Here is a 25,357-nt window from a genome sequence, read left to right as displayed (position 1 = left end):
TTAAGCTAAATGTAGAAACTTACGAATGGATGATGGATATAGAGATATATGCTTTAGAGTGGCTGGCTCCTTCAATCGTGGACTACCAATGACTATTGGAAATGTTACATATATCTTACGGAATTGTGAAATTACTAATTAAATTAAAGCTTTGTTGTTTAATGGCTTTGTATTATTAATTCTCTAATCTTATTTTTATGCTTAGAATTCTTTGTATGTTGACAGCGTCCATTATAATCTAGCTATTTATGGTTAATATAATGTATATTTAATAGATTATATGCAATTTGATATGTTATATTGTCAAAAATAGGAGACCGAACATAATTTTTCTACTGTATATTAAGTACCCTTTTTTTTTTGGTTGTAGAATTCTGTTTAATGTTTTAAAAGTGGATTTTAAGGTATTTCCATGCAAGATGGGAATGGAAAATCCAAAAAAAAGGAATCACATACTCTTTTAGTCGAATGTATTTGGTATAGTAACTTACCGTCACTACAACACAAAAACCCTTCTATGACTTCTGATTTGCGTCATAGAAGGCATTTAATGACATGGATCGTGTCGTTACTCGCGTCGTAGAAAGGGGGTCATGGAAACTTTTCAAAACACGACGTCTGCTGCGTCATGGAATAGGGTTTCAATGACGCGGATAGCGCGTCATGAAATTTTTTAAAACATGACGTCATGCGCGTCATGAAATGAGATTTCAATGACGCAAATGGCGCGTCGTGAAAACTTTTTCAAAACACGACATTTGCTCCGTGTCATGGAATGAGGTTTCAATGACACGGATATCGTGTCGTGGAAACATTTCCAAAACATGACGTCTATTCCGCATCATGAAATGTGGTTTCAATGACAGTTTAGACGTCATTGAAATTCTTAAATTTTTTGTTTTAAAATAAAAATTATATATATATATATATTCCATCATTTTAATTATGCAAAATATAAATAAAAAAATAAAGACACAAAGGCAAAGTACTTTAAATTATATTTTTATTACTCAAAATGATTCTAGTACATCAGGAGAAGTATAATGAAAATAAATTGTCATTAGTACATTTAAATTAACTAAGAAGTACATAACTTCATTTGTCTCTCTTCTCGTCAACGAGGAAATGATTCAGACATTGAAGAATTAGAGGTACGGGGTGATAGTAGACTATCCTCCTTCAATCTTCTACCATCTGCATTTGTTTGGGAGACACGATAAGTAGTTATAAGTTCATCGCTTTCTTCAGTAGTATATATACTGTTTGAAAAGAAAATCATGGTTTGATAAAGAACTACATTGCCATCAATGCTTCTGGAAATGTAAAACACTTCACATACCCTGTTATTTTTCTTAATTCTCCAAGAGAATGCAATTTTCATTTTTTTATGTATGTTTTTGGTCTAGGAAAAAAAAAATGATAAGTAGTTATAAGCCCTCTCAATCGCTTTCTCATGCTACAACAAACAGTAGTATATTTTATACTGTTTGAAAATGAAAATCAAAGGTTTTGGTTTGATAAAGAACTACATAATGCCATCAATGCTTAGCTGGAAATGTATCATCTCAGTGCACGATTAATACCTACTATCACTATCATAAAGAATGACAATATCTGCAATAGCAAGATTAATACCAAGTTCGGCAGCTCTGATAGAAACAGTGGAAGCAATGGCTTAAGTGCTTTTGGTGAACAAAACATGAAATAACAGAACATGAAATACAATATTATACGCTTGAAGTCAATAATAGAACATGAAATACTTGACTACCATTGAGAGCTATAATAACCTCAGATATAAGAGATTCGACATCTTCCTCATCTATGACTCTAAGATCACAATTTCAGCAGCCTCCCTTGCCAATTTTTGAACTTCCTAACATTTCCAAAGCAACAATATTTCAAATTCAGCCCATTCTTTGTCCATTGCTAAAGTGAACAACTTGTTAAGATAAAGTATATATCAAGCCAATATAAGATTATTAGATGGATAAAAGTAGCAATTGACTTAATCAGAAAGTTAGAGGTGCAAGTAAGCAGGGCATAAGAGTCAAGGGTTAAAGCGTATAATGTGTCAAGATAAAATGGAAACAATAAGAAATAGAAAGTAATTGTGAAAGTAAAATAAAGTAGATTATAACTCAATTGGAGATGTCTTTGAACCATAGCTGCATCAGTAATATATATGTCAGATCCACAAAACATTCATAGGCATCTGACTATCCAAACAGAAAGATAACAAAAGCAATATGTCTTTGTTAGGAGAGATGCAGTTGAATGACTCGAGGCTAATTGAAAAACAGGGATGATGATAAAATCCTATGGCATATGGTCAATTTGTGTAACTCATATAATTCACTTGGTTTGAAGCCTTACCAGTCATCAATTGGACCAAAACAGCTCAATGTGAAGCTAAGAAGCGTAGTTATTACCGCCTTTCAGAACATGCCCTCTGAAACTTCCTTTGAAATTATGTCTTTGCTCTGGACCTGATAAGTGAGCCAAGCTCCCATCATGGCAAATATTGGTCCCTGTGATCAATTTATTGGACTTAGATAAAATTTTGAAAAAAAAAAAAAAATGAAATGTAGAATCAATCAGATAAAGAAGTTGAGGAGCAGCTTACTGTTCCACCAACAGTTGGCTCTGGTGTATGAAGAAAGCTAATCAAGTAGCCAGAGATTCCTCCAAATATGTAAATAAAAAAAAATGTAAATGAACCATAGCCTCTGCACACTTTAGGCCCAAATGTCACAAGCCCCCAACAGCCAACGACTATGTGAAAGAGTCCTAAGTGCTGCATATACCAAATGTTTCTAAGAGGAAGTTCCATGAGCCAAACCATATAACAGATCAATGCCTAACTTCCTAATGCAAATACCCTATAATTTTTTTATAAATATTTTCACATCCAAATCACTGCCTAACTTCCTAATGCAACAGAGCTAATAATATCAAAATAAATGTTAAATGGAAACATAACAGAAACATGAACCGAATTGTCAATCTTGTACCAGAAACATGGGTGTCACAAGCCTCCACCATTCTCCAACCAGGATCAAATCATTTATCTTTGCTCCATATAGTAATGGAAGAGAAAAGAGCCCTAAGTCAGAACTCCTAACTGGACTTGCTATCTCAAACAGAAAAACTGCAATATTTATAGAACCGAATATGCTTCTGCATCCAAGATGAAAAACAAAGAATTTTAACATTGACTATAAAATGAAATATAGCAGCTAGGAAAAGCTCAGTTGCAGCATATTCAAATATTGATTTAGATGTTGCAGGGTCTTACATTAAGTAGAGATCAGAGATTTCATTATACTGCAGTGAATCTTGAGAGCTTCTGAGGACCATGATCATCCCTTGTCCTTACAGGATTTCTGTAGCTCTTCTGTTCTTCCCTCTCATCAGATTTTTCAGAATCTTGATTGATAGATGATAGTTTTTCAGTAGGGTTGTCTTCAGTAAGATCAACAGAACTAAATGTATAATTCTCTGAGTCTCCATCTGAGGTAATAAAAATTATAAAATTAATTGCCCTTTGTTAGAAATAATTACTCACCACATATATTAGAAAGAAGCTACTTCTACCTTTATTAAGTTTTCCAAAATAATCATCAAGAGACTCCAACCCCTTCTTTAATCTGAACTGACCATTTCTAGTGAGTGGCTCCCTTGTCCTGTTTGACTTATCTGCAGGCAGATTTGTGCCATTTTGGAGTTTCCCAAGATAGGAATCTAAAGATCTGAGTTGCTTCTCATTTGTACCAGAATCTGATGCATACCAAACCATGCCTATATTCTGCTTTCTTTCATTATTTGCTAAAATGAAACTTGGATGGCTTTCTAGTTCACTGGGTAAATGTTGCAGGACACATTTCGGAGCTGCATTTACAGGCGTGGCATATGGGTTTTTGACATAAAACCGTAATTACTCTCTGAAAATAAAACAAAAATAAAAATTCTAAATACTAACGCACAGCTAGAACCCAAATTCAATCAAATAAAATCAGAAATGCAAGTAGGATCTTGGATTCAATAAAATAAAATCACATACATATAGAATCCAAACAAAAACAAACATTCACATAGAATCCACAATTAAAGCAAGCTACAGACATCTAGAATTCAAAACAATCCTAAACTGATACCAAAACTTTGTTTCAAGCATGGAGGTTAGGGCTTTACAAAATCGCACCTTGGGAACTGTCACTCAGCCTTCACCTTCGAAGCAATTAGCCTCGAGCAATTGTCTTCTAGCTGATGAGGGGTTGAAGCTCTTGAATGTTCCAGTGAGAGAGAAGCCATAGATTGTAAGAGAGGGAGACAGAGAAGAAGCCAGAGAAAGAGAGGGAGGGTTTCGATGGGATTTGATGAGAGAGAGAGACAGAGAGAGAAATTTGCATAGTCTGAGAAGGAAGAGGTCTGAGACGCATATGCTACGTCGTTAAAGTGCTAAAGATTTTATGACGCAGAAGACACGTCATGTTCAGGTTATTGAAAATATTTCTGCCCGGGACGTGTAGATGACGTCGTTAAATTAAGAAAATTTTTGGGGTACATCTATGACTCAGATTCTGAGTCGTCGTATAACTGTTTCACTAACTATTTCATGACATGTTGAGGACGTCGTTAAATTAAGAAAAAATTTGGGGTACATCTATGATGCAGATCCTGCGTCGTTGTATAACTGTTTCATGACGTATTGAGGACGTCGTTAAATGAAGAAAAAATTTGGGGTACATCTGTGGCGCAGATCTGCGTCGTTGTATAAATGTTTCATGACATGTTTGACGTCGTTAAATTAAAAAATTGGAGTACATCTATGATACTGATTTTGTGTCGTCGTATAACTGTTTCATAACGTGTTGAGGACGTCGTTAAATTAAGAACAAATTTGGAGTGCATCTATGACGCAGATCCTGCGTCGTACGTCGTATAACTGTTTCATAACGTGTTGAGGACATTGTTAAATTAGGGAAAATTTTGGGATACATCTATGACGCAAATCCTGCATCGTCGTATATCTGTTTCATGACATGTTGAGGACGTCGTTAAATTCACAATAAGTGGTAGATAAAAAAATCTTAACGACGCATGATACGCGTCGTCTAAATGTACTAGAATCAATTACACACATCCCGCGTCATTGAAAAAGATTTTAATGACACGTCCAGCGAGTGTTATGATAATGGTGTCATAAACTCACTTCAATGACGCATTTTAAAAACATGTCATAGATAATGACATTTCATGATGTGTATTTTTGATGTGTCATTAAATATGCGTCATAAAAAGACACTTTTGTTGTAGTGCGTTGGATGTAATGCTTTAAGTTGAAATTTGACTTATATAATTATAAGATTCTTAGATGATCTTTTTTGTTATTGTATTTTGTTTAAATAAAAAAATAATAGAAAAAAAGGAATGTCTAGGCTGGGCTTGCCCTAGTGCAAGACTTTGAAAGCAAGAGATTTAGTGCTAATTTTTAGGTCACTCATCCAAAAATTAACCCAATCCACCCTATTCCAACAAAAATGAGCCTAACCACTCTTTGCATGTTCATGCGCATGGGAAAATCGGGAATTGGAATAATTCCAATACCCATGTGTTATAAGCAGGAATTTGAATAATCCCAATACACATGTGTTAGAAGCAGGAATTGAAATCATTCCTAATATCCATTCCTGAAAAGTAAACATGCCGTAAGTGTAATCCTTTCATCTTCTTCAGTTTAAATATATTAGCGAAAAAAGGGAGAAATCGATAGGTTATGAAGGAATGTCTGAAAAGAGAGAGTAACAAAGCATAAGAATTTTTCCGAACCGAAAAACAGGTATGGAGGAGAGGGATTTTACAAAGGGTTTTTTCCCTAAGTCCATAGAAGTCATTTTACAAAGGGTAAAATTTGTCCTTAAAATTTTGAAGATAAGGTGAGTGAGGAAATAGGATAGGGGTTGAAAATAACAGCAATTTAATAGGTGTAAGAAAGTTGCCCATCGGTTCAAATTTTGTAATGCCATGTTTTATTTAGAATGTCTTCAAGAATTGGAGTTTGACGATATTTTATTCAATTGAAATGTAGAAAGAAAGAGGTGGTATACATACCGTACGTAGAAGGAAAACTTAATTATACCAACTATAATTTCATCATTGAATTACTCTCTTGTATTGTATCACATAATTATTATATAAATTTAGTTATATACCCAATCTTAGATATAGTCTTATAAAGAAACCCTATACCATTTAAAAACTATAAACACGAAAAAAAAAACCCAACAATCAACAACTGTCAATTTTTTCTATTTAATAGCTATTTTTTAGTTTATTTGTGTGTGTAAAATACCTATATTGCCCTTGTACTATGGATTTGAGAGAGAAAAATCATATTTGCCCAATCTACTAAAAAAACAGATATGCCAAAAAACCAAATCAGCCAAAAAACCAAATCATATTTATTTTCTCCTTTCTCGTGGTGCTTTTTGGTGTTGGAGCAAGATGAGCTTCCATTGAAGCTCAGTCTCAGGTCCAACTATATTATTCATCTATGATCTACAATTTTCAATATTTCATCTTCGATTTCTTATTCTAAAATCGTGCGTCTATTGATATTTTTTTTTCCGGATTGTTCGGAACCTTAAATGAACCTCGTACAGATGCTCTTAGCTCTACTCCTCTTTTGCCACATCGTCGTCATCATTGTTGTCATCATCATCGTCATCGTTGTTGTTGTCGTCGTTGTCGTTTAGTTTGGACTTGAGATTTTTGATCTTTTGCTTCAATTATGTGCTTCTCTTCAGATTTTAGTTGATTTTCGAAATTTATTTTAAGCTTTGATAATAGATTTATCTTTTGTTACTATTTCAGTTATGGATCTTATTTTTGTTTAATAATGTATTTCTATGACAGAATATTAATAATGTACTTCTATGACATAATAGTATTAACAATATGGACTCGGCTTGACTTGGTCTGGTTTGTTCTTTCTTCATCTTTTCTTTAGTGGACATGTATTAGAAATACCAATATGACAAGCATTAATCAATATGACAGTAAACTAGCAGTTTATTACCATAGACTAGAACATTACATGGGTAGACATGCTTTAGAAATAATATATTACAGAAAACTAGCGATGTTATTACCCTAGACTGGAACATTACAAGAGTAGATATGCATTATAAATAGGATGTTATAGGAAACTAGCAGTGTTATTACCCTAGACTGGAACATTATAGGAGGTAGACATGCATTAGAAATATGATGTCATAGGAAACGAGAAGTGTTATTACCATATACTGGAACATTATAGCCATTAATCAATATGAAAGTAAACTAGCATTGTTATTACCCTAGACTGAAACATTACAACCATTAATCAACATGACAGTAAACTAGTAATGTTATTACCTCAGACTGGAACATTATAGGAGTAGACATGCATTAGTAATAGGATGTCATAGGAAACTAGCAGTGTTATTACCATAAACTAGAACATTACAGCTATTAATTTATTTTTATAAAATTGGGCTGGACTTGTTTTGGGTACTATTTAAGTTTTTTTGTGTTTGGCTTTTTTTAAGTTAATCAATTACAGTCACGTAATTTATAGGAACTTCATCACCAATTTCTTATGTAGTAAATGAGTTTTGGGTGTGTTTCTAAAGTGCATTCCATGTAGGATTTTTTAAAACATAATTTCAGCCCTTATTTTGAATATATTAGTGAAGTATATTAGTGCATATTCTTAAGTTAAGTAATGGTCAATTTCAAATCACTAACTTCGTTATTAGATTTAAAACCGATTAAAATTACCATTACAAATATCCAACAGTTTTTGTGGGGGGCTTTTATAATGAGCTAGTGTTTGAAAGAGAAAACTTTGTATAGAGGGAAAATATTAGACTTACCATATTTTTATAATGTACCACTTCATGACTTTCGATGACGATGTAAATTAAAGTGGGACTAGAAGAGAACTCACCTAAAAGCCACTAATAATAATAAAACGTATACGCAATATTTTATTTAATTTTGGGTTTTTCGATTTAGTACATACATATTAGAATAGTATAATATTTGTTGTTTTTTTTTCTTGGGTCGTTATCTACACTCCGGTCATCATGCCAGCAACGTAAGGCACACCGCTGGGCAGAATCCATCTGTCGCCGAAGATGAACTTGCCAGCGGTGAAATCGGCGGCGTGCTCAGGTGTAAGCTTCTTCATCCCGCGCCATGTAACCCTCTTGCTCAGCTCTGCACCAACTCCCCTGTTTCCGAACTCACCGAACCAGCATGTGTTGTGATTTGAGGCACCGGTCCAATCCATCCACCCTTCGGGAGCGATGACGTCATCGATCTGGGATTGCATGACGATGGCCCTAGCGTAACTTTTCCATGGCCTGCCCAAGTAGGCCTTGTTGAGTTCCTTGTCGTAGCCACTTTCGCCGGAGATGGTGCAGTTTTGGAGGATGAGAGCTGTGGGTGAGCGCCTATCGAGTCTACCGTGGGCTGTCACCATGCAGGCCTGGTTCTCCAATGGCTTCCTGACGATCATCTTGCAGTTTTGGAAGACGGCGGCTGCGTCCCCAAAGATGAAGTCGATGGTTCCACTGATGGTGCAGTCGCGGTAGAATTGCCTGTGGGTTTGGGTGTAGAGGGTGTCTTGGTACCCGTCCATGTTGCAGTTGTAGAAAATGGACAAGTCTGACTGCACACGCAGAGCCACGGCTTGGTGTCCGATGGCTCCGGCGGTGTTCTCGAATCCGATGTCCTTGGCAATGAAGTAGTCTCCAACAACAGCTGCAAAACATAATAATGTACATAATGAGTGACACTAGACATAGTTCTAAAATCCTAACAATATAACATGCATATGTCAAAACGTTGTACTTACCAACTGTGGCAGTCTGGTAAGTTTGTGTACCCTCGGCGTAGTTCTTCCTACCAGTGATAACAGTCTTGGTAGGGCCATCTCCGATAAGCATGACATTGGTCATGTGCTTATTGAAAAAGACATGCTCGTCGTACACTCCCTCCTTGACATAAATCACGAAGACCTTCACCTCGTTGTTCTTTGGGATGTCCTTCAAGGCTTCGTTAATAGTCTTGTATTTGCCATCTCCCTTCTTGGACACCACCACATCGGGTTTCAGCGTCAGAGGAGTGGCGGTGGCGAGGTCGAGCTTTCGGTGGTCGATCCAAGCAGGGATTATCTTAGCCCTCTGGAACCTCTTCTCATCAGTGGACCGTGGCAGCGGCTTGGAGGAGGCGGCGGCCGGTCTTGATGTTCAGAGCCTTGAACAACGTGGACACTTCGCTTACCATGGCAAGGCCGTTGCTGGTGAGCTCCTGAGATGTCTTCAAGAACTGCCTCATCTTCTCACCAGCGTCACCGGTGGTGTTCTCAAACCCATCCAGGCAAGTTTGCTCGTACGTCATGGCGGCGCTGAGCCAGACCTTGAGATCCTCCACGTAGGCATCGAGCTTGGTGAAGTCAAAGGGACCCAGCTTATCGAACGAGTCACCCAAATCGTCGATGGCATACTCCAAGAGCTCCTTGCAGTTCTGCAAGGCTTGGTTTGAGCTGGGGTCCTTGGCAAGCTCCTTCAAGGTCGTCGAGTTCTTGATGACCTCGCGGAGCTGGTCGATGGCGACCTGGAACCCTGCCTTGACCAGCTCTTTTGGGTCGGTGACGTTGCCGGCCACCTTGGACAGGTTGTCCTCGCAGGTCTTTTTGTAGTCCGTGGGCTGGCAGATCGACTGGATCGCCTTTGTCGACGTGGATGTTTGCTCGCCGCCGGATTTGCCTTTGTGCCGTGACACGGTGACCCCAACAGTTACAGCAACTACCATAGCCACCAGAATCAGAGCGGAGACGCCGATGATGGCGATCTTCTTTCTCTTATTCTGTGCTTCTCCTCCGCTCATTTTGAATAATATATTTAGTAACTAATTTATAGATCTTTTTTTACGAGGGATTCTGGTGGCGAAAAAGAAAATAAGAAGGGTTAAACGAAAGGACTTTGTTGCGGGAACTTCTTATTTCTTTTTCAGGTGAGTTGCTGCAGAGCTGTTGGGGTCACTTTATTTGGGGCACTGGATAATACTTATTGGTGCCCTTGCTGCTTTCAAAGTGTTGGGTTATGGAGGTATTTATATGGGAGGGGAGCTCAGAATGACAGTTATTTCTGTTAGGGATTGTGAGGTGGGGAGATCATTGTTCACGAGTCACGCCAAAATTAAGGGTCGTTGTGTTTTTTGTCCAAATTTGGGAAGCATTACAAATGGTGGGTAATGCTTATTATTGGCTCCCTTCAATCGTGGATGACCAGTGCATTCGATTTTTATTTGTTCACTTGGGTTACTTGGACGTAAAGGCCACCACAACCATTGTGTCAATGTATATAATTACATTTATCTTTTTCCTATAGGGCTGGGAAAATCAACCCGAAAATCAGCCAAACTAATGAAAAAATGAAATTTAAAAATACAAAGAAATTCATAAATGATAAAATATAAAATGATAAAAATTAATGTTCTAAAATTTGTAAAGTTTCTTGTTTGCCTAACGAATTTAAACACGTAATTTAACGTTCATTTGTAAAGTTCTATTTTTTTAAAAGCTCAATCTCTACTTTAGGAATTTTAGAAACAAGGACTATTTAGATAGAATTTAAAGTTGGGATTTATGACTTCCAAATTCCATATTTTTTCAATTTAGTTGTTTTATTATCCAAACATGGTTTATAAATTTAGTTGTTTTATTATCCAAACATGGTTTATGTCAATTTAGAGCATCTCCAATAGTTTTTTCAAACTAAACTCTTCAAATTGTGGTTTGTTGACCTACATGACAATTTGAAGAGTAAAGTTTGCTACTTTACGATTTTGTATGTCCAACAACCTCTTCAATGTAATTAATTCAATGTTTGACTTTTCTTTTTTCTTTTTAATAAAAAAATAATATTTGATTTGATTTAACAATACCATTTCAATATTTAAATAATAATACATCTTTGTCACTAGCTTTTGTTGTTCCAAAGCTTAATTAATAAATGTGTTTTGTAGAGTCAATGAGGAGTCCCATATTTGGTGAGTGGGGTTGATAAGGCTGTTGGAGAAGGTTTGCTAATGTGGCTCACCTATTTAGTGTCCCAAAACCTTTGAAGATGATGCTTGAGATGCTCTTAGAAATTATGATTTCTGTCAAAATCCAAGTTTATTTTCCTCATCCAAACGCACCATAAACCACAAAGGCATTAATGCTTCTTGTTTTAATAATGCATAATGAATGTATTTAATAGGTTTCATCCAGCTAATTTTTTTTTTTAAAAAAAGAAGAATATAAAAGTGTTACGGTTAAAAACCTCAGCACATCTCTTCTCTTGAGCAGCATCCACTCCATCTCTCAATTTTTTTCTTTCATCGTTCTCAATCTCTTCTCTCCATCTTCTCGTCCTCCTCTATGCATCTTCCCACTTTTTCTCTGTGTTGTACTATTCGATGAACTCCACATTTTCTTTCATGGTTTTTGTGTTAAACTATTTAGAGCTTCAATGGGCCGAAATATTGAAGATGCTCGCCGAAAAATGTAAAAAAAATTCATAAATATACATTAATTTTTACATCTTCATTTGTAAGTCCCATTGACACAAATACGCAAGAAAAAAGCTGGTGAAGTAAACAAAATAGAGAAAGGGAAGTTTTTTTAGGTTTTTGGAACTCAAATGGGTTTTGATAGGCTGTAACTATGGACGCGGATTAATTGTTCAAATTTTCATCCCAAATGTTGCATGAAAAAACATTCCTAATAACTAGGACAGTGAGCAGTGGGTGGCTCCATCTCTAACTCCTTTGGAAGCAAGTTCCTCACCCAAAAAAAACACACATAAAATGCTCAAATTTAGTACTGCTTTTAGACAAGCACCCATTTAGATTCCTTCTCACTCAATCAAGTTATGCTCTCTCTCCTCCCTGGCCCCAAACCATGCTCAGCACGGGGCAAAGTAAAGTTTCCCTAGCATGGGAAATAGTGGCGAAGCCAGGATTTCATGTGTGTAGGGGCCTTTTACAAATTATAAAAAATAAAAATTATATATATACGAAAAATTATATATACGAAAAATAGTATATATATATATATGTCACATATGTCAAGAATTATATTACTTATTGATTGCAATTATAATTGTCCTCGACAAAGAGATAGACAAATACATTCTAATCAAGAAAAATTTCAAGAGATAGACAAAGAGTAGTGATTTAGCAAATATCTTTAAAGCTTTTTCCCCCGAGAAGAGAAATTATAGAATGGTATCGTATCTCCATTAGACCCTATAGAAAGAAAAAAAATCAAAATTTCACAAACTAAAAATAAATAAATAAAAAACCTTAGGTTCCTTCATGCATTCATAACATACATGAAAAAATGGTTTTTCGAAACAAACATTTTATCAAGATAATTTTTAGCGGCTTTTATTCCTTACACATCATATAAAATAACTTGATTTTATGGGATTTTAGTATGAAGTATATATTGACATAACAACCCATCATTTTTAACCTAAATCCTATTTTGCACTAAAACCAATTTTTCATATTTTGATTTGGTGGGAATTTGATTTTCTAGTATTTTTATTTGAATTCAAATAGGGGGTACTTCCTTATTTACATTGTAAACTTAAGTAAATGGAGTAATATAAAAATAAATTAACACACATGTGGGTACATATCAAAACTTAAAGTATTTGAAATAATATATATATATAAATACATAATTGTATATTACTTTTAAAATATTAAATAAATAAAAACTTGAATGGGGGCCCGAGACCACACTGGTCCCAGTGTGGCTCTGCCTTTGGTGGGAAGTATACGTGTCGAGTTCTTATTGGCATTGTGAGATTCTATACGTGCAGGGATGGAACATAGCTTTGGCTAACCTGGGCTACAGCCCAAGTGGCTTTTAAAATCCCAACCCAAAAAATAATTGTAGCCCAGCCAGCCATCCAATTGAATATCCTACCCTTCTTAGGAATCCTTTGCTTGCATTGCCTTCACGTGGGGAATAAAACTTATAAAAGGGAGAATAGGAAAGCTGCAGCCTATAACACATAGGATTTATAAAAAATAAAAAATAAAAAAATAAAAAGAGAGAAAAGAGAATGCACATAGCTGGTGGAAAAAAAGAAAGAAAAGTAGAAGAAATTGTTTAACTGTTTCTTAGAGTTGTCGACTTTGTCACCAACTCATATTGCACCCTTGCACACGTAAAGGAACACTCTTGTTGTTGTTGGACTCAACTTCAAGGCTTAATTCAAGAAGCGAACCAAGCTCCTATATTTCTCAGGTACAGTAAGCTTCTCTCAATTTGTTGTTGTTGAAATTTGAGAATTTTTTTAGGTTTTATTTAGTATCAATTACAGATTTGCAATTGAGACTTATGATTTATTTATCAATTAGGGATTTACAATTAAATTACATCGTATTATCGAGTTTTCTATCTACTTAGTATGTTTATATATAAGGTAAATTTAGCCCAGTCAAGTTTGAAATCCTGGGTCCGTCCTTATATACGTGTTGAGTGAGAATGTAATAGAATTTGTAAGAAATGTGTAGGAATATTTTTGAAGAAATTTTGAGGTATTTATAGATATATTTTAGGTTAAATTTTTTTTTTTAAAAAAAAAAAGAAATAAAAGAAAGCCAACAATGACAATTTTGAAAAGAAAAAAAAAATGGATACATTTTGAAGGGTTCTGAGCTCCCAACGGTCAAAACCAATTGTTTATAAATTTTTTTTAATGAAAATATTTATATACATTTAAAAGGAAAAAAAAAAGATGAAGAAAAAGGTACAGCTAGCTAATGTTAGCGCACCTTTAATATAAGCCTTTGGATATAGAGTTGTACGAGATGTTTTGTGCTCACTCCCACGCGTGATACTTTCTCTTCTTGGGCAATACATACTCTGGGCTCACAAAAAAATTTGGCCTGGGGTATAGCTGGGTTACAATTGTCCTGGTTGGAGGGCTAAATGGCTAAATGTGACCCTTTAAATTTGGCCTTTTTTTTTCCCCAGGGTTGGAGATGAGTTTTGCATTATTTTAGGGCTATATTTGACTTATGGTCCATGACTGGAGATGGCCTTATTCTATCAGCCTAAAATTTAATTTATCCTACCCATGCCATGCTCACATCCGAAGACTCATAGCTCATCCAACAATACACCTAAGGAAAAGAAGATCCTACGCAAGAAGTCTTAAACTGCTGTTTCTCTTAAGGGAGTTTAGTTGTTGTTATCTTAGTTTCATGAAAAGAAAGAATAAGGAACATTTCCCCCCTTAATTCTCCTTGGGGGGAGATTTAACTCCTTAAGTACCGAGAGAGCATTCGTGAGCCACGGACGAACTAATGAATTCAATTCTTTAGACTATTCGAGGACATTCTTGTGTAGGACATTCTTGGCTCCATCTAAATACTTTCCGAACACTCTTTCAGAAAGTGCTCCAAATGCTCTATTAAAAGAGTCTATTCTATTTGTGTATTACTGTTTATAGCCTTCCTCATCATGGAGTAAAAGATTCCCCATCATGGCAACAGGTTGCCACTGCCCATTGACAAGTTTAATTTTTCTCTCTCCCCCTCTATTTTTTCCCTTGCTAAAACTGCGGTGACAAGTTTTTGTGCTTTTTGGTTTTTCCATGCTAGCTATTAGAGGTGGGCATTCAAATCAGAAAATAAAAAAACTTAGCTGAATTGGACAGAAAAAACTGAGTTGACCAAAAACTTGACTACGTTGACCAAAAATTGAACCGGACCGATTTGGTCCGATTCCAATTCCAATTCTTGTATTAAAAAAAGGAACCGAATCAGCTTAAATATATATTATTTATTTATATAATATTAGCCCAAACCCAATTTTTTCTCCAAGCCTAATCTTTCTTCAAGCTCAAATGCTCTTCCAAGCCATCAAGCCCAAATACTCTTCCAAGCCATCAAACCTAACTCCAAGCCCTTTGTTTGTTTTTCAAGCCCAAAAAATAAAATTTTAATTGAAATTTATATAGAAAAATAATTAAAAATAATAATAATACTAATCTAGTCCAAAACTGGACCAAATCGGAATCAGTTCAAACCAAACTGGTCTGTTTTATAATTTTTTTCACTAAAATCAGACCTAATCGGACTGTACCCACTCCTACTAGCTACAATGTTCATGACATGTTATTTATAGTGTGTGAGATGGACTTAAATTTTGACCTCCAATCTCTCACCTCTGTGTGCTTTTTATTTATTTATTTATATTTATTCCTATATATATTTATATAGGGTTCATGAACTTTGTTTCTTACAGAGCAATAGTTGGCCTACATACCAAAAATTCAAAATCAGACATTTTTTTTCTTCTTCTCATTTGCATTTGGTTGAAAATTGAAACGTGAGGACCATGCTTGCAAGGCTTGTCTTATGTATGCATTCTGTTTACTTCTTTTATTGAGCTCTATTATTTAACAGGCTTCAAATTTCTTTCTAGTTTCTACTATTATATATTAACATCACTACTACAAAAATGGAAAAATGTGACAGTGAAACAACGACGGAAGGAATAAATACCATCGTTGTGTTTAGAAAGACGACGATAATAGAAAACTACCGTGGACCAATAACTTAAACACCTGAAAAATCGAGATCCATTGTGGTATTTTTAAAACACGATGCCTCAAACTTAAAAAGTGTCGTCTTATGAAACATGTTATTTCTAGTTATGTAAACACTTAACCCTAAACAACGATAGTAGGTATAAAGCAACCAACATAGACATTAAAGACGACATTTTACCTAGATTGCCATCATGTTAACTTGTACTTAACCACGACGGTAATTGTTGTCTTGATGACGTATGAAGTCCTCTTATACTACGACGGTAGTTATAAAATTACTGTCATGTAAAGTTATATTCAACCAACGGCATAACGACGCCTAAATTTAAACATATCCATGTCGCTCTTTTACTATTTTACGATGTATTAAGTTAGTACACCACGACGGTCTTTGTAAATAAATGGTAGTGGTAAATGTAATTTACCACGTCGTTATTGTAGAATATAGTGTATGAGTTTATTGTACCTAACCACGGCGGTTTCTTGATAATGAGTGTCGTATAATATTATAGGAATTCACGTCGCTAATTTCGTAATAAGCGCCGTATTAATTTAATATACCACCACCGTAAAAATAAATTCATGATGTATGATAAGAAAGTAAAAGTCTAAATTTAAGATTTAATTTATGTGTTTTTGTAGCCCACGACGACGGTAATTGGAAATACCGTTGTTTGTATTTCCGTTATACGATGGTCGTTCTGTAACTACTATCATCTGAAATTTGTATTGCTTTTTAAGATTTCATTTCTGGGATTTTTAGCGTACAACGACAGTTGTTGGAAATAGTGTCATATGTATTTCAGTTATACGACGGTCGTTTTGTAACTACCGTTGTTAGTGTATTGCTTTTTTAAGATTTATTTTATGGGTAGAATTTGTATGGCCAAAAAAACGACGGTAGATCAACAAAATGACATGTAATACGTAAAAACACGACAGTTTATATAAAATACTGCCGTCTGCGATATAATTTTTAGGCTTATTTACTAAATGTACTAAATGAAATCATCAGAGAAAGGCAAATGAGATCCCAAAAGATATGAAATCGTACTAGTGGGAGCTATGTACTAAATAAGCATTACTCATTACAATCGAACCACCAATTTGAGAAAGACAATATTTTGAATGTTGGTGATGTATGTATCATCAATCCGGACCTTGAGAGAGATGAGAGAGACACATGCATACCGACATTTAAATTATTGCCTCCCACCCAAATCCGGACCTTTAGAGAGGTGAGAGAGAGCCAAGGCCTGAAGTGATGACAGCAACCAAGGGCCAGAAGTATGTGACTTGATTTCCAGTCGGAACCCTATGTGAAAAGTGAAAGTGAAGAAAGCATGAACAGCCCCAATTGAACCCAATTTATCTTTACATCCAAATGGGTCCCAATAATTTCCACCTTACTTGCCTAAATTTTAAGGAAAGCAATAATCCATATTAATTCCCAAACGACAACGGTAGTACATACGTACAGACGTCTTAACGGACTACAATGACAGTAAATAGATAATTGACGTCGTCGTAACTCTAAACAACGTCGATCTTTACCAACTTATCGACGTTTTAACTGACTACGACGATGATAATTACATAATCAACAACATCATCATGCAAAACAACATTGCTTTTAACAACTAGAAGCCGTCTTAAGGGACTACAATGACGGTAATTACCTAAACAACGATGTGGTAATTTTGAACAACGTCAGTCTGTACCACCTGTCAACGTTGTAGGGGACTACAACGGTGAAATATAGATCAAAGACGCCGTTGTATTGACCTACAACATCATATTCCACTTAATTACCAACGTGTTTTGATGTAGTTTATATCCCATCTCGTTCTCTGAACATGCTATCTCAACATGCATCGAAAATGCGGGAGTAAGCCTATGAGCACTTGCCACGTGTCATTTCCCATTAATATGACTTTTTATTGTATTTAATTCATAATATTCAAAATAAATTTAAAAAAAAATGAAATATACATAAAAAAACTGCTATGCACTTATTGATAAATTGTCTTCCCCGTAGAGCGTTGAAAATTTTAATTTTATTTATAAAAATTTAAAATGACAACCAAAACTCAAACTTGTTTCTAGACAAAGCACAATAGTACTTATAGTTTCCTAACATAACCCTAAGGTTTGTGTGATCCATTGGTGGCAATAAATTCAAATATATGAAATCCTAATTTTAGCCCTCTAATATTGAAGGCATTGTCATAAGGAGTTCGTATATTTTTCGGTTTATTTTTCTCATACTTGTGTATTTTTTTAACAATTTTTGTAAAATAAGAATTTAGGGTTTAGGGTTTAGGGTATATTGAAACGACACCGGTTTCCTGTTCTTTTTTGGGTCAATTACGTCCATGGTCACACGTGTTCGAATCCCAAGAAAAGCAAAACCCACCTAATCATTTTGTTTTGTAAGACATCAGTGCCTTTTTGCTTGCGCCGTCAAATGTATTTATAATGGTGTATCCCATATAAGTACAGTCGTCTAAGGTGTTATCCTATTTGAAGTGGAATAAGACGACGCGATATATAAACGGTGCTATGAATATAACTATCGTCGTATAAGGGCATCGACGTCTTAATATACCACAATGTTTTTCATAAATAAATGGTCGTTGAAAACGTTGGTTTACAACATCGTTATTGTAGAATAGGAGTTTTTGTACCTAACCATGGTTGTCTCGTCATAAATAGCGCAGTATAATATTATAGGAATCCACGTCGCTAATTTCATAATAAGCGCCATATTAATTTAATATACCATGGCCGTAAAAATACATTTATGTTGTGTAAAATTATACCTAACGACGACGGTTCGAAGTACTCAAAGTTGTGTGATATTATAATCAATCACGATGGTTTCTACATGTATCTCATCGTATGAACCTCCATACTAGGGCAATTTTTATAAAACGTGTCATCTTATGAAACGCTGCATTTCTATATTAACTTTTCCCTGACCTAACCTAAAATTTTACTTTTTCCCAACTCGAGAAAATATTTCACTCTCCTCTCAGTTTTCCCTCCCAAAGCGGCGTCTATGAATCTTGTCATTTTCCTCTCCTCCTCATTTTTCGTCTCAGAATCTCCCAACACGAAAAGCAAACTTTCATTGCACGCCAAAGGTTACCATTTCTCACTTTCTTTTTTCCTTTTTTTTTGGGTGTGAAAATCATTTTTCGTATTTTTTTTTGTGAAAATAATTTTATGTATTTCTAAGTTTGATAAAATATACAGACCAAGAAAGAAAGTGTCTAGAAACACGAGTCTGTTTTCAAAATACCATCGTCTTTCTTTCTAAGGTATGAAGGTTCCTGAAAGTTATTCTTCAAATATAAAAAATCTTGTATCTTTACAAGATTCAAGACTTTTTGGCCTTAAATTATATGATTGTCATACTTTGATGCAACAATTGCTCCCTGTGGCAATTCGTTCTGTTTTGGAGAAGCCTGCAAGGTATGCAATAACTCGATTATACTTATTCTTCATTGCTATATGTGTAAAGACCGTGGGTGCTTCCAAGCTAGATAAGTTGGAAGAAGATATAGTATTTACTTCGTGTTTTCTTGAGAAATACTTTCTCCTTTCATTCTTCGATATTATGGTTCATTTAGTAGTACATCTTGTCAAAGAAGTTTGTCTATGTGCAGTTTATTTTAGATGGATGTATCCATTCGAAACATATATGAAAGTGCTAAAGAGGTATGTTTAAAACCGTACTCATCCTAAAAGTTGCATTGCTGAGCGATATATAGCTGAAGAAGCTGTGGAGTTTTGCACCAAGCATTTATTTGATGTTAGTACAATTGGAGGGCCATCAAGCTAGAAAATGGGACTTTCAAAGCCACTATTAGGTTGCTCAGTGAGCTTAGTTGATCAGGATTTGTTAAACTAGACACATCTATATGTGTTGGAGAATACAGAGGAAGTCTTACCTTATATCGAGTATGAGTTTAATTCATTATGTTTTAAATCATTCCTTATATTTTTCTTATATACAAGGTACTGTAATGCTTGAATTTTCCGTAGGGAACATATGATCCACATCAAGACCACTTATCCAAAATTTAAAAAGTGAACAAAGTGACTGCAAGATAAGCACTACAACACTTTCATTCAATGGTTACGCTTGAAGGTATATGTTATTGAATAACATATTAAACTTTTATTTTTATTCTTTCTATGTTAGATTGAATTAAGATATGATTAATTTGTAGGTTCAAAGTGAACTCAATAGGAAAGACAATAATGGCGTATCAGAAAATTTAAGGTGGTTAGCAGCTGGTCCAAGCATGACAATGCCATCATATAAGAGCTATCTTAGTAAATGTGTTAAACTTAACACTAAGGCACAAGATGATGTCTGGACTGTTCAAAATAGTGAAGTTTATTTACTCATTACGACGCAAGTTGCAAGTGTCAAGGATAAAAACCTAATTGTCTTAAATATGGGTTTATATGATGTCATTCAAGATATTTAGGGCCTTGACTACCAAAAGTTTTGAATCCTAGTCTTCATGTGTGATTGGATAGGTAATGTTTCTGGCCTTGTAGTCGATGAACTTGGATGTACCCTTGTAGATCTGAGTAAAATTGGACATAGGAATGATTAATTTGTTATGGCTTCTCAAGTCAAACAATATTTTTTCTTGACGATCCAATGCATCATAGTTGAGGTAGCGAAATTCCTTGTCGGGTAAGTTCCGACCCGCACGAAAGGCATAACGATCTGGTCGGTAGTGTTATCAATGCCTAATAGAGAATACAATAATGTTATTGGTGATGATGTGCTAAGTGATGTGAGAATTGAGTGTGAGCAATTTACTAGAAGGATGCCAAATGTTGAGATATTTGATGAACTAGCTGGTAAATTTGGGAGTGAAAATATATGGATTGAATGATGGTTTAATGTATGACATTAGTTATGCCCTAAATGGTTTTGTATGACATTAATTTTGTAATAAATTGTAATGTATGACATTATTTTTTTTACTTTCATTATGCAGGTTTTGGGCACAACACTTTCAGTATTAAAAATACTGTGTTCAAGATATAAAATACAACGGTCTAGTTAACAAATTGCAAAAACAAAAGTCTAAATGATACCCAACTTCATTTTTTAACAAAGGTCGTGGAATGGACGATGGTAAATGACTGTACCTAAATAAAAACTGTCATTTGAAATAAAAAAACAAGTCGATTAAATAAAATCAAATTCCAATTAGTGACGTTGAATGAAAAATAACTTCATTTTTATTATCAGACCACGACAGTAATGTAGGTATTGACGTCTAAAGGTTAACATACAAGACTGTCATTTAGTTGAAAGCATCTTAAATAATAATCAAACAACAACGGCCACATGTAGCCGTTACTACTATATATTCACGATAGAGTTCTTCATAGAAGCAACATTTCAAATATAAACATGCAATGGTAAAGGATGCAAAACGACGTATTTAATGACTTCACTGTGACCTTATATATATATATATATATATATATTTTTTCCGTCGTCGATCAAAACCACAAAAGGCATTTCAATTTAAATATCTTTCGTGAAAGTTCTTCTAAACATCGGTAAGTTGATACTTGTCTTCATCTAACAAACATACACACGACGATATTGGTGTTATCAACGCCGTATTCACGATGGAGTTGTTCATAGAAGCGACATTTCAAATATAATAACACGTCGTTAAAGGGTACAAAACAATGTATTTAAGGACTTCACTATGACCTGCCATATATATTTATTGTCGTCTATCAGAACCACAAAAGGCATTTCAGTTTAAATATTTGTTGTGAAAGTTCTTTTGAACGTCAGTAAGTTGATACATGTCGTCGTCTAACAAACACACACACACACACACGACAATATCGGTGTTATCAGTGCCATATTCATAACGGAGTTGTTCATATAAGCAACATTTCAAATAATAACACGACGGTAAAGGGTACAAAATGACGTATTTAACGACTTCACTACGACCTTCTATATACATTTACCGTCGTCTATTAGAACCACAAAAGCCATTTCATTTTAAATATATATCGTGAAAGTTCTTCTAAATGTCGATAAGTTGATACCTGTCGTCGTCTAAGAAACATACACACGACGATATCGGTGTTATCAATGCCGTATTCACAATGGAGTTGTTTATAGATGCGACATTTCAAATATAATAACACGACGGTTAAGGGTACAAAACGACGTATTTAATGACTTCACTACGACCTTTCATATACATTTATCGTCGTCTATCAGAACCACAAAAGGCATTTCAGTTTAAAGATCTATTGTGAAAGTTCTTCTAAACCTCAGTAAGCTAATCCCTGATGTAGTCTAACAAAATACGCACGACGATATCAGTGTTATCAGTGCCAGATAGAGGGAGGAACCACGTCTATATTTATATGATTCGGGTTGTGGTAAGTTAAGTAACAACAACAACCATGTAAATACTAGGTTGTAGTTGATTGTAATATCATTCTTCCCATATTTACAGCCGTCACTACTACATTTGCATGTTGTTCCATACCATAAGCGATGTGGAATCTTGATTAACAATGGCGGTTTATTTTATTTTAAAGTATTGTCGTGACAATGATTCTGCATGATGGTAAGTTAATAATTTTTGTCGTTGTTACTTTACGTTACGGCGGGAGGTTGATAAATTGTATCATGTTATATCCTTTAGACCACGCGAAGCTTCTGAAAAAGCATTGTCTATGCTTATAGAAATTCACCTTTTTTGGCTGTTTTTATATTAATTGGACGTCGGTTTTCAGTTGAAAATGATGTGGTATGTTGTAACAACGGCGGTAATTTACTGTCGTGGTTTTAGATGACAATTGATTTCATGACGATTTAAAAACCGTCTACATGACGGTGGATTCCCGTTGTTATCTACACTCCGGTCATCATGCCAGCAACGTAAGGCACACCGCTGGGCAGAATCCATCTGTCACCAAACATGAACTTGCCAGCGGTAAAATCGGCAGCGTGCTCAGGTGTAAGCTTCTTCATCCCGCTCCATGTAACCCTCTTGCTCAGCTCTGCACCAACTCCCCTGTTTCCGAACTCACTGAACCAGCATGTGTTGTGATTTGCGGTACCAGTCCAATCCATCCACCCTTCGGGAGCGATGACGTCATCGATCTGGGATTGCATGACAATGGCCCTAGCGTAGCTCTTCCATGGCCTGCCCAAGTAGGCCTTGTTGAGCTCCTTGTTGTAGCCACGCTCGCCGGAGATGGTGCAGTTTTGGAGGATGAGAGCTGTGGGTGAGCGCATATCGAGTCTACCGTGGGCTGTCACCATGCAGGCCTGGTTCTCCAATGGCTTCCTGACGATCATCTTGCAGTTTTGGAAGACGGCGGCTGCGTCCCCAAAGATGAAGTCGATGGTTCCACTGATGGTGCAGTCGCGGTAGAATTGCCTGTGGGTTTGGGTGTAGAGGGTGTCTTGGTACCCGTCCATGTTGCAGTTGTAGAAAATGGACAAGTCTGACTGCACACGCAGAGCCACGGCTTGGTGTCCGATGGCTCCGGCGGTGTTCTCGAATCCGATGTCCTTGGCAATGAAGTAGTCTCCAACAACAGCTGCAAAACATAATAATGTACATAATGAGTGACACTAGACATAGTTCTAAAATCCTAACAATATAACATGCATATGTCAAAACGTTGTACTTACCAACTGTGGCAGTCTGGTAAGTTTCTGTACCCTCGGCGTAGTTCTTCCTACCAGTGATAACGGTCTTGGTAGGGCCATCTCCGATAAGCATGACATTGGTCATGTGCTTATTGAAAAAGACATGCTCGTCGTACACTCCCTCCTTGACATAAATCACGAAGACCTTCACCTCGTTGTTCTTTGGGATGTCCTTCAAGGCTTCGTTAATAGTCTTGTATTTGCCATCTCCCTTATTGGACACCACCACATCGGGTTTCAGCGTCAGAGGAGTGGCAGTGGCGAGGTCGAGCCTTCGGTGGTCGATCCAAGCAGGGATTATCTTAGCCCTCTGGAACCTATTCTCATCAGTGGCCGTGGCAGCGGCTTGGAGGAGGCGGCGCCCAGTCTTGATGTTCAGAGTCTTGAACAACGTGGACACTTCGCTTACCATGGCAAGGCCGTTGCTGGTGAGCTCCTGAGATGTCTTCAAAAACTGCCTCATCTTCTCACCAGCGTCACCGGTGGTGTTCTCAAACCCATCCAGGCAAGTCTGCTCGTACGTCATGGCAGCGCTGAGCCAGACCTTGAGATCCCCCACGTAGGCGTCGAGCTTGGTGAAGTCAAAGGGACCCAGCTTATCGAACGAGTCACCCAAATCGTCGATGGCATACTCCAAGAGCTCCTTGCAGTTCTGCAAGGCCTGATTTGCGCTGGGGTCCTTGGCAAGCTCCTTCAAGGTCGTCGAGTTCTTGATGACCTCGCGGAGCTGGTCGATGGCGACCTGGAACCCTGCCTTGACCAGCTCTTTTGGGTCGGTGACGTTGCCGGCCACCTTGGACAGGTTGTCCTCGCAAGTCTTTTTGTAGTCCGTGGGCTGGCAGATCGACTGGATCGCCTTTGTCGACGTGGATGTTTGCTCGCCGCCGGATTTGCCTTTGTGCCGTGACACGGTGACCCCAACAGTTACAGCAACTACCATAGCCACCAGAATCAGAGCGGAGACGCCGATGATGGCGATCTTCTTTTTCATATTCTGTGCTTCTCCTCCGCTCATTTTGAATAATATATTTAATAACTAATTTATAGATTTTTTAAAAGAAGGATTCTGGCGGCGAAAAAGAAAATAAGAAGGGTTAAACAAAAGGATTTTTGTTGCGGGAACTTCTTATTTCTTTTTCAGGTGAGTTGCTGCAGAGCTGTTGGGGTCACTTTATTTGGGGCACTGGATAATACTTATTAGTGCCCTTGCTGCTCTCAAAGTGTTGGGTTATGGAGGTATTTATATGGGATGGGAGCTCAGAATGACTGTTATTTCTGTTAGGGATTGTGAGGTGGGGAGATCATTGTTCACGAGTCACGACAAAATTAGAGGTCGTTGTGTTTTTTGTCCAAATTTGGGAAGCATTACAAATGGTTGGTAATGTTTATTACAGGCTCCCTTCGATCGTGGATGACCAGTGCATGGCTAGAATGTTTCTGTTTACCCACCTTAGCTAGTCAAGGTCAACTTTCTGATCCATTCATAAAGCTGAAGCTACTTCTAGTTATAGACATCAGTTATCTTATGAGTGATGTTGTTTTAAATTTTGAACTTTAGTTGTTTATGCAAAATTAAGGTTGTTATGAACAATATCATGGTGTGTTGCCCATTGTATATCAAAAAACATATATAAATATATCCAACAGTTTCATAAATCACAATTTTTCCAACCCCACATATGACAACAATTTTTGCAATTTACATATAACTTATCAACCTTGAGTTTGAGTACAAAAGAGAAATGTAGTATAACAAACCAAATAAATATAAATTAAAATAAATAACCCTTTATTAAAATTATCATAATCAATTCCAACCAAATACAAGAGGGAGTGCCCGTTTGGTATTCCTTATTTGGGGCTATAAGTGATTATTTTGAAATTTTTGAAAACCCAACCTGTTTGGTAAAATATAATAAAATCACTTATTTTGAATAATTGCTGT

General features: G+C 36.2%; 2 protein-coding genes and 3 pseudogenes across 3 annotated transcripts; 1 reads left to right on the top strand and 4 right to left on the bottom strand.

The window, feature by feature from the left end:
- Window positions 1–1,628: 1,628 nt before the first annotated feature.
- Window positions 1,629–4,462, bottom strand: LOC103343606 (RHOMBOID-like protein 9, chloroplastic; annotated as a pseudogene). The gene is made up of 6 exons (XR_016124760.1): window positions 4,205–4,462; window positions 3,598–3,891; window positions 3,299–3,513; window positions 3,015–3,180; window positions 2,627–2,797; window positions 1,629–2,531 (listed from the first exon to the last, which is right to left on the bottom strand). The product of XR_016124760.1 is annotated as an RHOMBOID-like protein 9, chloroplastic (transcript).
- A 3,434-nt stretch (window positions 4,463–7,896) lies between these two features.
- On the bottom strand, window positions 7,897–9,120 carry LOC103343605 (putative pectinesterase/pectinesterase inhibitor 21). The gene is made up of 2 exons (XM_008247258.3): window positions 8,906–9,120; window positions 7,897–8,811 (listed from the first exon to the last, which is right to left on the bottom strand). Exons 1-2 carry the CDS (start codon window positions 9,006–9,008, stop codon window positions 8,117–8,119), a joined length of 798 nt encoding a protein of 265 aa, XP_008245480.2. The 5' UTR covers window positions 9,009–9,120; the 3' UTR covers window positions 7,897–8,116.
- A 129-nt stretch (window positions 9,121–9,249) lies between these two features.
- Window positions 9,250–9,939, bottom strand: LOC148920163 (putative pectinesterase/pectinesterase inhibitor 21 pseudogene; annotated as a pseudogene).
- A 9,060-nt stretch (window positions 9,940–18,999) lies between these two features.
- On the top strand, window positions 19,000–19,521 carry LOC148920162 (uncharacterized; annotated as a pseudogene).
- Window positions 19,522–22,499: 2,978 nt separating this feature from the next.
- On the bottom strand, window positions 22,500–24,631 carry LOC103323058 (putative pectinesterase/pectinesterase inhibitor 28). The gene is made up of 2 exons (XM_008225018.3): window positions 23,395–24,631; window positions 22,500–23,300 (listed from the first exon to the last, which is right to left on the bottom strand). Exons 1-2 carry the CDS (start codon window positions 24,425–24,427, stop codon window positions 22,606–22,608), a joined length of 1,728 nt encoding a protein of 575 aa, XP_008223240.2. The 5' UTR covers window positions 24,428–24,631; the 3' UTR covers window positions 22,500–22,605.
- Window positions 24,632–25,357: the final 726 nt, after the last annotated feature.

Source organism: Prunus mume, linkage group LG2 (genome assembly GCF_029339155.1).
Source record: "Prunus mume cultivar Tortuosa linkage group LG2, ASM2933915v1, whole genome shotgun sequence".
In the NCBI taxonomy this organism is placed as follows: domain Eukaryota; kingdom Viridiplantae; phylum Streptophyta; class Magnoliopsida; order Rosales; family Rosaceae; genus Prunus; species Prunus mume.
This window is presented reverse-complemented; position numbering and strand designations above follow the sequence as displayed.

What these genes read in the sequence shown, in the direction of transcription:
- LOC103343605 (XM_008247258.3), bottom strand. Translation starts at nt 9,008, where the DNA reads ATGACCAATGTCATGCTTATCGGAGATGGCCCTACCAAGACTGTTATC. An exon ending in TTACCAGACTGCCACAGTTG is followed by an intron (nt 8,812 to 8,905) that starts GTAAGTACAACG and finishes TATGTTTTGCAG; the next exon opens with CTGTTGTTGGAGACTACTTC.
- LOC103323058 (XM_008225018.3), bottom strand. Translation starts at nt 24,427, where the DNA reads ATGAGCGGAGGAGAAGCACAGAATATGAAAAAGAAGATCGCCATCATC. An exon ending in TTACCAGACTGCCACAGTTG is followed by an intron (nt 23,301 to 23,394) that starts GTAAGTACAACG and finishes TATGTTTTGCAG; the next exon opens with CTGTTGTTGGAGACTACTTC.